Here is a 13,848-nt window from a genome sequence, read left to right on the forward strand (position 1 = left end):
AGATCACAGTTCACACGAGATGTTATGATCTCCAAAGAACAGCGTATGGAAAAAGTGTTTTAAAGAAAACGATGCTGTCAGAGGGACATGCTGCCTAACGTCCAAAAAAAAGACAATGACTTCGATGATATTTAACTCTGCTTTAACTTAAATCCAAAACATTCCACTTTTCGTGGTAGGAACTACTTCTTGTGTCGCTGCGCACCACTCCACCCCACCCCCCTGCGGCTCCCGCCTCACCCCTAGCTACAGCCCCTGACACGCGTGCGCGCTGGCGAGCCGCGCGCCTATTGGCCGGCGGGTGGGGCACGTGACGTGCCGGCACGTGGCGGTGCCCTTATCAAGGGCCGCGCGGTGCAGTCGCCATTTTCTTTCGTTTCTGAGGGTCGGTGGAGGCGGTAGAGGGGGTTACGGTGAGGACAGAGGAGGCTGGAGTAGGCGGGCTCCCTCGCGTTCCGTGGGTGGGGTGGGGGTTGCTGCTGTGAGCTTAATTAATAAGTTTTACTGCAGCTGGTTTGTATGTTTAATTATATAAATCTGTTCTGTAAGGTGTAGCTGGTTTGGGTCAAGAGATAACCTGTTTTAGGGCTGCAAGAATTTTTTGATGTGCTTAGTAGTCTTACAAGGTAGAGCTGGTTTAGGTCAGGAGATAACCTGAAGAGTGTCTCCAGACATGGTTGGATAACCTAAAAAAATGAACATTCTTTGAGGACTTACATCCTTCTTTGTCTAAAAATAGTATATATACCTACTACTTTTGTAAGATGGGATACCTTTTTTTGGAAGAGCATTCCAATTCAGCGCTGAGTTGCAAAATAAAAATATTGTTGCCTTTGCTTTGAAGACCTTGTCCTTTTTAATATTTTACCAGTGAATAAGTGTTTCTCACACTATTAACGTGTTTTGCCTTCTGCAAGCAGATCAGGCAGGGATCAGAATGGACCAAGAGGACTGGAATGTAGAGTTTGGGGATGAGGCATCAGCATTTCTTCCGTTCCTGGAGCAGGTATGGGGTGGCGGCTGTTGGGCAATTTGCTTCTTTTCCCCTTCCCTCTTTCTCCCATTGCCATCTAGGGGCTGTGGTCCCTTGTTCTTGTGATGCCTGAAGCACTCGGGCGAACTTGCTCTAACTGGCAGGTTGAAGAGAGAGCGTTCTAACAAATATTAGAAATTTCAATCTCTGAAAGCCGTAATGGGCCTTGCCACCCTGGAGGCTCCTGGAGTACGGCCAGTATAGTCAATTGGTGTTACTTTTATCTTGCTTTACATTAAGATGCTGCCCCCTTATCCTGGGTTGTGAGAGGTCGTGTACTTTCTGGAGCAGTATGTGGTGTAAAAGTGGGACATACTAGTAACTCAGTTCTGGTGCATGGGAATTGAGTTCCTTTGTGGCGAGGCTAGATCAGTAGAGGCTGGGAGGAAAATAGCAAAAACTTAGGTGGAGTAGAAACTAATGATTGCAGATAGTGGTGATAAAAAGTATTCAATTAAGGAGAATGGCTTTAAATTGGAAGGGGGAAGATGTAGACTAGACATTAGGAAGAAATTCTTTGTGATGAATTGGGTGGTGAGGCTCTAGAACAGGTTGCTCAGGGAAGCTGTGGATGCCACAACCCTGGAAGTGATCAGGGCCAGGTTAGATGGGGCCTTGAGCAGCCTGGTCTGGTGGGAATTGTCCCTGCAGGGGGGTTGGAACTGGATGGAACCTTAAAGATAGGTCCCTTCCAACCCAAACCGTTTTGTGGTTCCATGAATTACTGCAAGGGGTGGTTCCTGTTGCCAGCCTTTCCTTCTAGTGCATTACTGTTCCCTTTCGTACATCGAATCTTGTGTGTCTGAAGTTCCAAGATAATCTGAGAGTGTGTTGCTAGTTTTTGGGTTTTAGTAGGCTGCTGTTTCTCACACAGGTGAGATTGGTTTGATGGTTCTTATTACTGGCTGTTGAATAGTGAAAGGGCAAAGGTGGAACTGTGTTATTTGAGCTAGCAGAGCAGTCTGCTGATCTTTTGGTAGCAGTCCTTGGCTGCGGATTACATATGAACTGTTAACTTCTCTTTAGGCATTGTTAATGCCCTTTTAGCGGTTCTGTTTATTGTCTCTTTTTGCTGATAGTCAACAAATAGCTACTTCTTTTTACCACAGTAGCAAATAGAACGTGGGACACTCTCTTATATGATCTCTTTTTTTGTCAAACAGTATGGTCTTAAACGCATAGCTACTGTAGGAAGGGTGAGGAGTGTGCCCCTTTGACACTGCAGGTAGGACTTAGAGTGTGTGTGCTTTTGCAGATTTGGTAGCCTGGTAGTGTTGACTTTGCTGTTGCGGAAGAGAGGCTTTCCTCCCTGCTAGCAGTTTGCTTGGTGCTGTTTTTTCCATATACCAGTGCTGCTTGTATACTTTTCATGAGCTTTTTTCTAATCTTCAGTCAGGGGAGAAATGGCTTGGATGGCCTTGAGCAGCAAAGCTGGTAAAGAGAAAATACACGGAACCTCATCTGTTCTGGATAGCAGTGAGTTGTTACATGGATTTATTTTATTGGAAAGTGGCAGTCTTAGAAAATGCAATCTAATGTTGCAGGCGAGGTTGATGGTGTATAGAAACCAGGTGGATTTCATTGCATGTGTAGCTCTATGTCTAAGTGGCTCTCATTATGATGATTGTCTTCTTAAATAATTTAACATGATCACTGTATTCTGGAAGGGTATCCAATCATTTTGCTATGTATTTTGAAATTGTTTTTTATATGTATCTTTTTAGGGAGGAAAAGGGGAGGGGACTTACGAATCCAGTCTGGGATTATGTAGCAGCTGTATTTCTAATTACTTCAGTCATCAGTCCCAAGCTGTCTGGAAGCTATTACATACCCAGAAATAGGTGGAGCTGTTGCTTCTTCTCACATCTTCTGTTTAAGTTAATTCTGTAAATTGCCTCTACTCTGTTCAAACTCCGTGCAGTTTAGCAAATATAATATATGGAAGTGAACAAAGTGTCTCAGAGATAGCATTACAGAATGTGGAGAATGGCAACTTCTTTGAAGTGCAAGACTTAGCATTGCCATGTATTTGTGTATTTTGCTTGGCCATGATACCCCTTTCTTCTTTTTGTAGTCTGACTTCCCTGGAAGACCAAACGGCCCCTCATCTGCCTTCAGACAACATGTAGGCTCATTCAACATGCGTAAGGAACATTTGATTTTACTGACATATGGGGGGGTTGATCCCTTGCACAGTTTCAGAGTTCAAAGAAGACCACAGTACATTGTGATTTCCGTGAAGTAAACAGCGTCAAATTATGTGAGTAATATAACAAGTAGACTTTACTTTTGTCCCTCAACCCTTCTTGATTTACTACAGTTGTGTGTTGAGTACAGCATGCACTTTCTGATGAGTCGGTAGATTTTAACCTCACAAGTGTTTCCAAAACAGGCTGTGTTAAACATGACCAGTATTAAAAATAACTAAGAATAAAATACAGTTTTGAGAGGTTCTGTCTGACAGTTGTGAAAATCAGAAAAGGTCAGATGAAATTGAGAAACACAAAACTTGGGTCCTTCGAAAAAAAAAATCCAACAAATAACACAAGGCAAACATTGGTATTAAGTTTCTGTAAAGCACTCTTGGTTTAAGGAGGATAATACCTTTATAAACTTGAACAGAAGTTTTGAGTGTAGAAGGTAGAGGTTTTAATTGTGCTCAGACGGGGTTGCTGTTGAAGGTAGTTTGACCCAAGTATTATTTCTTGTGACTCTACAGTACTAAGAGCAGGAAACAGATTTTGCTTAGAACTGGCAGTCTGTGGGATGAAACATGGTGTTCTTACTGTGGTCTCAGAATTTCAGAATGGTCTTTCAGACTACTTGCAGATATTTTAACTTCAGTAAAATTAAAATCATAGGCGTTTATCATTTCATTCATCCTTCTGTGGCACTACCTAAACTTAGTTAAAAAAATGAGGATAGCACAGGTTATGTTGATACTGTAGAATCATGGAACTGCCCATGTTGGAAGGGACCTTGAAAGATCATTTGATTCAGCCTTCTGTGTTAAAGGAAGTCCAGATAAGATTGCTAGTGCCCTCTCCTTTCCCACTTTGAAAATCTTTAGGAGTGGGTACTCCACCATGTCCCTGAGGAGTTTATTCCAGTGAATGATTGTTCTCACTAGAAAAATTTTTTTTTTTTACATAGAGATGGAACTTTTCCTAGTGCAAATTGTAGCTGTTCCCTTTGGCTTCTTCATATGGCTCTTGACAAAAGGGAGCACCCGAGTTCTCTTTTTAGCTGCCCATTAAGTACTGGCATACTGTGAGGTCCTCCCTGCACCTTCTCCGGGGAGAAAAGGTATAACTCACTGTCTTTTGTCATAGGGCAGATCCTCCATATGTTTATAGCTGCCTACATGTTTATGAGTAGTTAGAACATGGCGTTATGTTTACTGCTGATGTATCTCTCCCTGCCTTTCAATGTGTAGCTGAAAGGCAGACTTATTTTCTTCAGTTCTCTGTCTGAAGATGCTGGGGAAATTAGGGATGTCAGGAACAAGAGATTACTTATGCTGCTTGAATTGCTTTGAATTTGGACAGTTATAGGGAATGGAAAATTCAGAGAACAGGCTTTGCATTCATCCTAGAACAGCAGAAATGTTTTATGATGTCTCCAGTTTGCTGTCTTCAGTAATGATTTGATGTGGAACAGATGATAAAGGGCAGTGCCTGTGGAGTGAACTTAAGTTGCAGCTTAGGTGGCAATGAGTCTTGGACCTTCGTGTTTATGACTAGCTGTCAACTCTGGGTGCTGACTTTTCCTTCACATATTGCAAAATAACTAAGTATACTCTCATTTGTGCCACTTGCACTCAACTCCTTGTGAGGATAGTTTTTCCTGCTGAAGGTCTTGCTTTCACTGATTAATTGTTTGTTTCTTTTTTGAGGTAGACATATTGTGCCATTTAAAATCACTGTTAGCAGTTTCAAAGGGTTCCTTTTGTTTAACACAAACTTTCCTGTTCTTATTTGATGGGGAACTCTTACCGATGATTTCAGTCATGGGTAGTAGTACTGAGATTGCTTACTTACACTAGATAGGAGCAAACCTTATTTACTGTTTAAATAAGGACTTAAAGAGCTAAAGCTGTTTTGGAAGTACAGAGGAGGAAGCTTTCAGTTGATTATGCATCTAGCCTTGACCTTGTCTAAAAGGACACATCAATATTAGGGATTCTTTTACTACAACAGGATGGGAAAAGATGTCCCTCCCTTTTTTTGTTTCTGAAAAGGCTGCATGGGCCTGATTCTTCTTTTTCACTGGTAAGACTTGTAATATAAGAACACATTCTGCTTCAGCTGAGTTTAAATGAGGTTCTCATGAGCTGCTCTCGTATGTGATGTACTTCTAGGCTTTTTATAGTTCATCCCTTTGATGCTGAAAAGCATAAGTAGAGTTAATATTTGCAGGCTAAACTTTAATTTTGACTTTTTTTTTACTTGAAACAACATCTAGTAAATCTTGTGTAAATCCTTGTAATGAGTATAAGGTAAAAGTAATACTGTATACTTGCGAATTATTTTTTTTTAAAGCGTTGCGTTGGCTTAAATGAGTTCATTCTTTGTATTGCTTCAGGAACGCAAAACTTCCTCTACAAGCTGGCTACTCTCAATTTTCAATTCTGAAGGAACTTCAGGAAAACAAACCACCAGAACAACACAGAAAATCCCAAACAAAGAAAACCAGAATTAAAAGCCTTGCTAAAATGGCATTTACCTACTATGCATAGGGTTTGAGGTGGATGTCTCTGGAATGGATTAAACATTGGATTTTAAATCTCCATATAAACCAGATATTAATACATCTGATGAGGAAATTAGTGGATCTAACAGCTGTTGTTCAGGGATATGCCGATGCCATGCTACATTTGAATTCCAGTGAATTGGAAACAAAAACTCATTCTAGTCCTCTGTCAAATATTGCTTGCAAATTAGTAAATTTAGAGTGGTAGATGATACAGTGAAGGATCAAACACTGGCATTTCATACTCCTAGCCTCACTATAAGACCAGTTACCTTGCAAGTCTGTATAGGCTGGAGTTGCGTGAAATTTGAAATTAGTAGGCAAATAATGCTAATTGTGAAAGTTACTTGACTTTTACCGATCTTGATAGGCTGGTTGGCAAGTAACAGTACAGTCTACAGTTGATTTGGTGTAAATGCTGAACATGGCAGGCTTGACTGAAGAGTAGTTATTGGTTCTATACAGTCTGCTTTCTGTAAAACTGTGTTTCTATCCAGCATCTTTTGTTAGTAGAGGCAGTGAACATGTAGGGCAGCATGGTGAAGATCTTACTAAAACAGATGCTTTACTGATCAAGTATTTTGTTGGCATGTTATGTGCTTTCCAAAAACTTTGAATATTGAATTAACTTATTGCCCTTAAGATATGGAAATCTCAGTGGAAGAGGAGTGATTGAGGAAGAGTGGGTTGAGATGGCACGTAAAAGCAAGAAAAGCCTTCACTGCTTTAAGGGCAAGTAGACTTGTTCAATGGAAACCAATCTGTTGTGTTAAACCATAAAAATATCAATTTATAATTGATATGGTGTATTTATTCACTGATTGTTACATGTTACATATGAACTTGAATATCAGAACCTTTTATACTGGCTTTGCCACAAAGTGCTTATTTAAGTCTTCTGAGTGAGCAGGCACTTTGAACATGCTCCAGACTGCGAAAGCAGCGGTTTAATTTTTTGTTCAGTGTTGTGGCAGCAAACTTCCGTAATTGAATGACTTGGTACCAAATGTCATCAGTATTATTTTTTTTCCTTTATGACCAGCTCTTGTGTATGGGTGATCTCTTCTTTAGTGTTTGTGTTCTTGCGAAATGTACTAATGTCTAGTGGTTTTGGGGGGTAGCTATGTTGTTAGGTTAAGTAGTCTTAACTCAGAAGGAGAGTGGTAGCAATCAGTGCCGTATACTTGCACATGATGGAATTTTGTGGACTTCATATTTTGATCTCAGATTTCATATATTTGTGATTGTTGCTCATGTCAGCCTATCTTGACTTTCATAGTGCAGGATAGACAATTTCGTTTTAATAGAATCACTCATATTGGAAGCCAACTGAAGATTGAGTAGCCTGAATCCTTGTGCTGAGCAGGATCAACTATGGCAGGTTACTTAGGACCTTATCCAGCTGAGTTTTGAATTAGACTGCACAAACTTTCTTGGCAGTTTGCCTAGTGTTTAACCACCCTTAGTGTAAAAAGGTTTTCTTTGTGTTAAAAGAGAACTTCCCGTATTTTAACTTATCCCATTTTTCCTCTTGTCCTCTTTCCCTTTTCCTTTGATATCAATGAAAATAATATGACTGCCGTTTTTGCTCACTGGTGTTAAGATACAGAATCCTTTGAGCTTTCTTGTCTCCAGGCACAGCAGTTCCAGCTCTCAGCCACATTATGTATAACATGCACTAGTCTTTTCATTATCTTTGTGGTCCTTCACTGGACTTGATCCAGTCTATCAGTGTGTATTGTGTACTGGATAGCCTAGAACTGGATGCAGCACTCTAGATGCCATGTCGTCAGCAGAGAAGGACCACCTATGTGCCCCCCCAACCTCCTGGCACCATTCTTCTTTTCAGTGTAACCCAGAAGGCCATTGGCCATTACTGCTAGGGCATTTTATTGGCTTATGTTCAATTTACTATCCACCACAGCCCTCAGATGTTACTCTGCAAAGATGCTGTCTTGCTGGCTTGCCCCAGTCTGTACTGGTACCTGGTGTTAATCCTTCCCAGATGCATGATTTTGCATTTCTTTATGTTGAACTTCAAGATTCTTGCCTGCCCATGTGTCTAGCATGTTTGGAGTTTCCTCTGAATGAAACACAGCTCTCTGTTACATCCTGGTTTTGTATGTCTGCAGACTTGCTGAGGGTACATCCTGTCCTGTCATCGTGAATGAAGGTGATACTAAATTGTGTTGCCCTCACAATCAGTCAGTGGGGCAGTCTGCTTGTGATTAGTCTCCAGATGGAGATTGTGCTCCTGATCACAGCCGTTAGGGCTCAATGCTTCAGCCTGCTTTCAGTCCTTGCTGTCTCAGTAATGTAGGTTGTTCTTCATTGGTTTGTGTCTGGGGATGTTAGGGCAGACAGTATCCTACAGTCACTTTCTTTCTGTTTTTCTTTTCCCGGTAATGCTGAAAGACCGTACAAAATGCAGGATATGCAGGGTAATTTTGCAGGGTATTCTAGGGATAGAGGTAGGATTGGATGATTAGAAGATATACTTTGGGGGTGATTAAGTCTTCCTTTTGAATAAAACATTTAGAATAGAGTAGATGCTGGAAACTGAAATTTTTACTGTGTTCGTAGGAGTGCTGTTGCTGAGTGGTGCTATTCCTTATGGAAAATAGTAGTTGAACCTATCCAAAGCTTTGTAATTTTAGTGTATTTTCTTTGTCTTAAAACCAGACACCTTCATGACTTGGTGTTTTTTTGTTGAACGGAAGGTAGGCTACAGACCTGAAGTCCATTTCAGTGTGAATCAATTTGTGTTTTTATTCTTGATTTTAAAAAAGAAAAATAAAAAAAACCCCAAACCTACCCAAACCCAAAATCCTACTCTGAAGTCAAAGACAGTTTTGAATGTTAAATTAAATTAAATTGAGTAGTAATTAAATCTAGCGGACAACATCGAGGTCAACAAGAAAACCTTTTGTAAGTATGTCAGTGATACAAGGAAGACTAGAGAGAATGTGGGCCCTCTCTGGATGGAGATGGGAGACCAGGTTTCCCAAGTTATGGGGAAGACTGATGAGATGCATTTGCGGGTCGTGAGGGAACTGATAGTTGAAGTTGCTAAGCCACTGTCCATGATGTTTGAAGAGTTATGCCAGTCTGGTGAACTTCGGAGTTGTGGTCAGTGGGTCAGTATCCAGGTAGAGGCTGGTGACAGGTGGTGGTGTTCCCCAAGGGTTGGTATTGGGAACAATATTGTTTAACATATTTGTTGGTGACATGGGCAGTGGGACTGAGTGCACTCTCAGCAAGTTTGCTGATGACACTGAGCTGTGTGGTGCAGTCAACACACTGGAGTGAAGGATTACCGTCCAGAGAGTACTTGGAAGGCTGGAGAAGTTAGCCTGTGCAAACCCCACAAAGTTCAACAAAGCCAAGTGCAAGGTCCTGCACAGGGTTGTGGCAATCCCAAGCACAAATACAGATTGGGCAGAGAGCAAATTTAGAGTAGCCCTGAAGAGAAGGGCTTGGGGGATGCTAATGGATTATTGCTAGCTCAGAGTGAGCCAGCAATCTGAGCTTGCAGCCCAGAAAGCCAACCACATCCTGGGCTGCATCACAGGAGGTGTGACCAGCAGGTTGAGGGAGGTGACTCTGCCCCTCTGCTCTTGTGAGACCTCACCTGGAGTGCTGCATTCAGCTCTTGAGTCCCCACCACTTCCAGAGAAGGGCTTTATAAGCCCCATCCCTGGGGATGTTGAAAGCCGGGCTGGATGAGGCTTTGAGCAGCGTGATGTAGTGGGAGGTGTCCCTGCCTGTGGCAGAGAGGTTGGAAGTGTGGATGATCTTTAAGGTCCCTTCCAACCTAAACCGTGCCATAATCTTGTTAAATTGATTCTTTTTTTTCTAATGATAGGTTCTGAAGAAGGTCTGAGCAGACAGTGTGAACCAGTGAGAAGATTTGGTAGTGGAAGAAATTTTGGAGACAGAGGTAACTTTCTGTAATTCTACTAGCCAGTGGTATTTGATAAATAAAATTTTACCTATTTGGGTACTCAAGTGTTTTTTGTATCAGAGCCAAATGAGTATTTATGACTCAGAGGGCAATACCAGTCCTTATTTCTGCATGAAGTAGGCACCCAGTAACACACCTTCACACTCAGTCGTTTTGACTGCACGACATGAAATACCCCACCATATTTGATGGAAGACAGGACTTGACATCTTAGATCAATGTTTTATTCACCTTTTGCTTTGATACCATTCTCCCTGGAAAGGGGTATATTTCTGATAATTACATTGAATCATAATGTAGTATAAAAGGCAACTGAAAATTAGGATACATGTATATGCCATGTGATTAAGTATACCAGACCTCTTCTGTGGAAGAACTGAGAACACTTTCTTTAGTATCCATAAAGCAATATTTCATTCCTGTCCTAGGCGAGTGGCAGCCACTCTTATGCAGTGCACATGGAAGAAGTTACTAGCTGGTAGTTTGGCAGTATTGCCATATATGCTTCCATTTGGAAGGGCTACTACCACGTAGCATCTGTTTAAGTAGTTCTCTGGCTGTAAGGGAACTGGTTATGAAATAGGAGGAAGGAAGCTCTGTAGTCCTGGTCTGGGCATGTTTAGCATAAAGTCTGACCTGCAGATCAGCTGTGGACCTGCTTGAACTTACTGTGTTTATTTGTTCAAAATACTCTGCACCATTTCTGCATCTCTTGGGTTGATGCCCATTATGGCAGGGGAATGCTAGACTTAACTGACTAAGTGGGCCAGCTGCACTTCGGTGGTGCTGTGAAATGATGGCTAACAGTTCTGCTGTAGACTCAGTGATCTGGATGAAGGCATTGAGTGCACCCTTAGCAAGTTTGCATATGACACTAAGCTGGGAGGAAGTGTGGATCTGCTGGAGGGTAGGGAGGCTCTGCAAAGGGATATGAACAGGCTGGACCGCTGGGCTGAGACCAATGGCATGAGGTTTAACGGGGCCGAATGCCGGGTCCTGCACTTGGGGCACAACAACCCTATGCAGTGCTGCAGTCTAGGGGAAGAGTGGCTAGAAAGCTGCATGGAAGAGAAGGACCAGGGGGTAATGGTTGACAGCCGACTGAACATGAGCCAGCAGTGTGCCCAGGTGGCCAAGAAGGCCAATGGCATCTTGGCTTCTATCAGAAACAGTGTGACCAGCAGGTCAAGGGAGGTTATTCTCCCTCTGTATTTGGCACTGGTGAGACCGCACCTTGAATCCTGTGTTCAGTTCTGGGCCCCTCACCACAAGAAGGATGTTGAGGCTCTGGAGTGTGTCCAGAGAAGAGCAACGAAGCTGGTGAGGGGGCTGGAGAACAAGTCTTATGAGGAGCGGCTGAGTGAGCTGGGGTTGTTTAGCCTGGAGAAGAGGAGGCTGAGAGAAGACCTTATTACTCTCTTCAACTACCTGAAAGGAAGTTGTAGAGAGGAGGGAGCTGGCCTCTTCTCCCAAGTGACAGAGGACAAGACAAGGGGAATGGCCTGAAGCCCTGCCATGGGAGGTTCAGGCTGGACATCAGAAAAAAATTTTTCACAGAAAAGGTCATTGGGCACTGGAACAGGCTGCCCAGGGAGATGGTGGAGTCACCATCCCTTGAGGTGTTTAAGGAACGGGTGGATGAAGTGCTTGGGGGCATGGTTTAGGAAGTGTTAGGACTGATTGGACTTAATGATCCAGTGGGTCCTTTCCAACCTGGTGATTCTATGATTCTATGAACTTACAAGTTTTTTTTTAACGTCTGTAGTTTTTGTGGGGGCTTATATCTAGACAATCTTTTGCATATGAGCCTTTAAGATGTGGTGGGTATTTTTTTTTTTTTTATTTGGAAAAATTTGAATTACATAAATGGGTAGGCACCAAGGTTTCCTGGAGAAGGAGCTATGGATGCTGTGGTAGGAGAACTTCTTGGTCTCATTTAGCAGAAGATTGTCTTTATCATTAGAAGAGGATAGAACAGTTGTTCAGTTGAAAAATAAAGACTAAGGAGCAAATGATGATCCAAGTCAACTGCTTGTATCTTAGATCACGTAAAACTGTCCAGTCTAAACTGAGAAATACCTTGTTTATGCATGTGGCTGTTTACTTAGTCTGCTCCCCCATCAGATGGTTGACTAAGGAAAGAGGTTAGAAATAAAAATACAGTAAATATTTGGCACCGCCTGTCCAAAGCAACTGAATAAGCAATTCTGAGTTACAAAAAGAAAATTGACAGATTGAAAAGGCATGATTTCAAAACCTCTGTTGTAGAAGGCAGCAATTGCAGTAGAACTTCACTGTATAGCATTATTTATGAAAACTGAGAAGGTACAAACGCAGTCATTTGTCTTATGACCGAACCATGGCTCTGAATAGATCTGCCTTGTAACTGAAGAGTTGAAAGCTAGTAGCTTATGTAGCATAGATGCCTGTAAAGTTCTTTGAGACTGATGTGCTTCTTGCAGGAAGTAATACTACAGGAGAACAGTAGAGTCTTGTTATTATACTTTTTGGCAAAAAAATATTTTCTCCTTTCATTTTTTCATGTATCTAGGCAAGTCACTTAGCTTGATTGTACTTTTAATCTGAATTCATAAAATAAAGACTGCATAGAAGTAATTGCCAGGTAAAAGGCACTTGGTCTGCACATGCGAAAATGGACAAACTTCATTTGCTTTGTGCTATGATGTACTGCAGGTTTTCAAGAAAGGAACACAGCAGAAGATCATAGCACACAAAACAGAGGTTTTAGAGGATTTCCTGCTGGCTTTGGGCGAAGTCAGAGTAAGTTATTTATACTAGCTGTTTGTGTGGGAAGAGCATACATTTGTTCACTTTGGATTTGTTTGCTCCATGAGAATTACGAGCATATAGGTGAGAAGTGTGAAACAGCTCCAGTTCCTCAGCTGTGTTATGGAACATGGGTGGCATCTTTGGAAAAAGTCACTGGGAATAATGCAGCATAGGTTGGAGTTTAAAGAAATCTGCTGGGGCTGTTGCACTGTGAAATCTCTGAACTAAATAGTATTAGCTTCAAGCACAGTATTCTGTTATTTTAGAGACTGTCCACTATACTGTATTACTTACAGATATTAGAGATGACCAAAGAGATGGACCTCAATCTGGAATTTTTGTTGACTCTAGAGGAGGAAGAACAGTTGGAGGTCATGCAGGTGAGACTTCTTAGTAGGGTAGTGAACCTTTCGGATTTCCTTATTAATGACAACGCAGTATCTTCTTAGCCTTGGTAAATTCTGTCGCTGTGATTGTTCTCTGTCTGAATTAAGACCCTACTGCCAATGTTACGTAGTTTGCTTGCCTGGCCACGCAAGACATGTTTGTAACTTGGATAAATTTTAGTAACTGGATTTTCAAAGCTGTTGTCTTACATGTTTTTTTTGGTCTTGGTACTACCACGTCAGTTAGTGCACAGTGAAGCAGAGGTGCTAATCCCAGAATTCAAAGCAAGCCTTTAAGGATATTCTTAGTTTTGAAATAGTCACTTGAGGTTTTTTCCACACCTCCTATAAAGGGAAGTATTGTTTTACATTTGTCCAGGCTGACAAGTAAGGTTTGAAGCTTTGAGAGGCGAGGTCTTCTTTATGACTTAGTTCTTACGGGTTTTTTTTCTCCTTACAAAGGATTTTTCCCTTACGGTCCTGTCTTCGTTTGCTACTGATGCTACTGTAATGTGTAACCTATGTATTGTGCTACCTAGAGGATTGTATCTGTCACTAGCTGAAGTCCTCTAATTTAAATTAGGAGTACCATTACACTGGAGTAATGAGTAGCAGATGGCTGGTATTCTCAGCTTAAGAACGTTTTGTGTGATACTGGTAGAAGAATTTTTCACTGTAGAAAGGGTAGAGTGGATAGTATGTATCTTCAGAAGTGTTCCTTAGTATCCAACAAACAATTAATTTGCCTCTATTTGACTTAAATTCAAATAAAAGTTTTTTCAGCTTTTTGTACCTAAGCGTTTTATCATTTACTCATTCTACCAACTATTTCAGGACCCACTACTGAGTTTTCTAAGTGCCTCTGGGAATTTTTCTTTAAGCTTCTCATTTAGATTTTCTCTCAAAGGTGTTTTATTTCTTAA

At 41.5% G+C, this 13,848-nt stretch overlaps 1 protein-coding gene across 1 annotated transcript in view; it reads left to right on the forward strand.

The window, feature by feature from the left end:
- The first annotated feature begins 352 nt into the window (after positions 1–352).
- Positions 353–13,848, forward strand: part of DDX4 (DEAD-box helicase 4) — a 31,778-nt gene continuing 18,282 nt past the window's right edge. Inside the window, exons 1-6 of the mRNA XM_054054591.1 lie at positions 353–413; positions 921–1,006; positions 3,108–3,177; positions 9,651–9,725; positions 12,444–12,530; positions 12,836–12,919. Coding sequence (XP_053910566.1) covers positions 938–1,006; positions 3,108–3,177; positions 9,651–9,725; positions 12,444–12,530; positions 12,836–12,919 — 385 coding nt within the window. The 5' untranslated portion in view covers positions 353–413; positions 921–937. The remainder of the gene's footprint in view (positions 414–920; positions 1,007–3,107; positions 3,178–9,650; positions 9,726–12,443; positions 12,531–12,835; positions 12,920–13,848) is intronic.

The sequence above is a fragment of the Cuculus canorus genome, chromosome Z (assembly GCF_017976375.1).
Source record: "Cuculus canorus isolate bCucCan1 chromosome Z, bCucCan1.pri, whole genome shotgun sequence".
NCBI classification, from domain to species: Eukaryota; Metazoa; Chordata; class Aves; order Cuculiformes; family Cuculidae; genus Cuculus; species Cuculus canorus.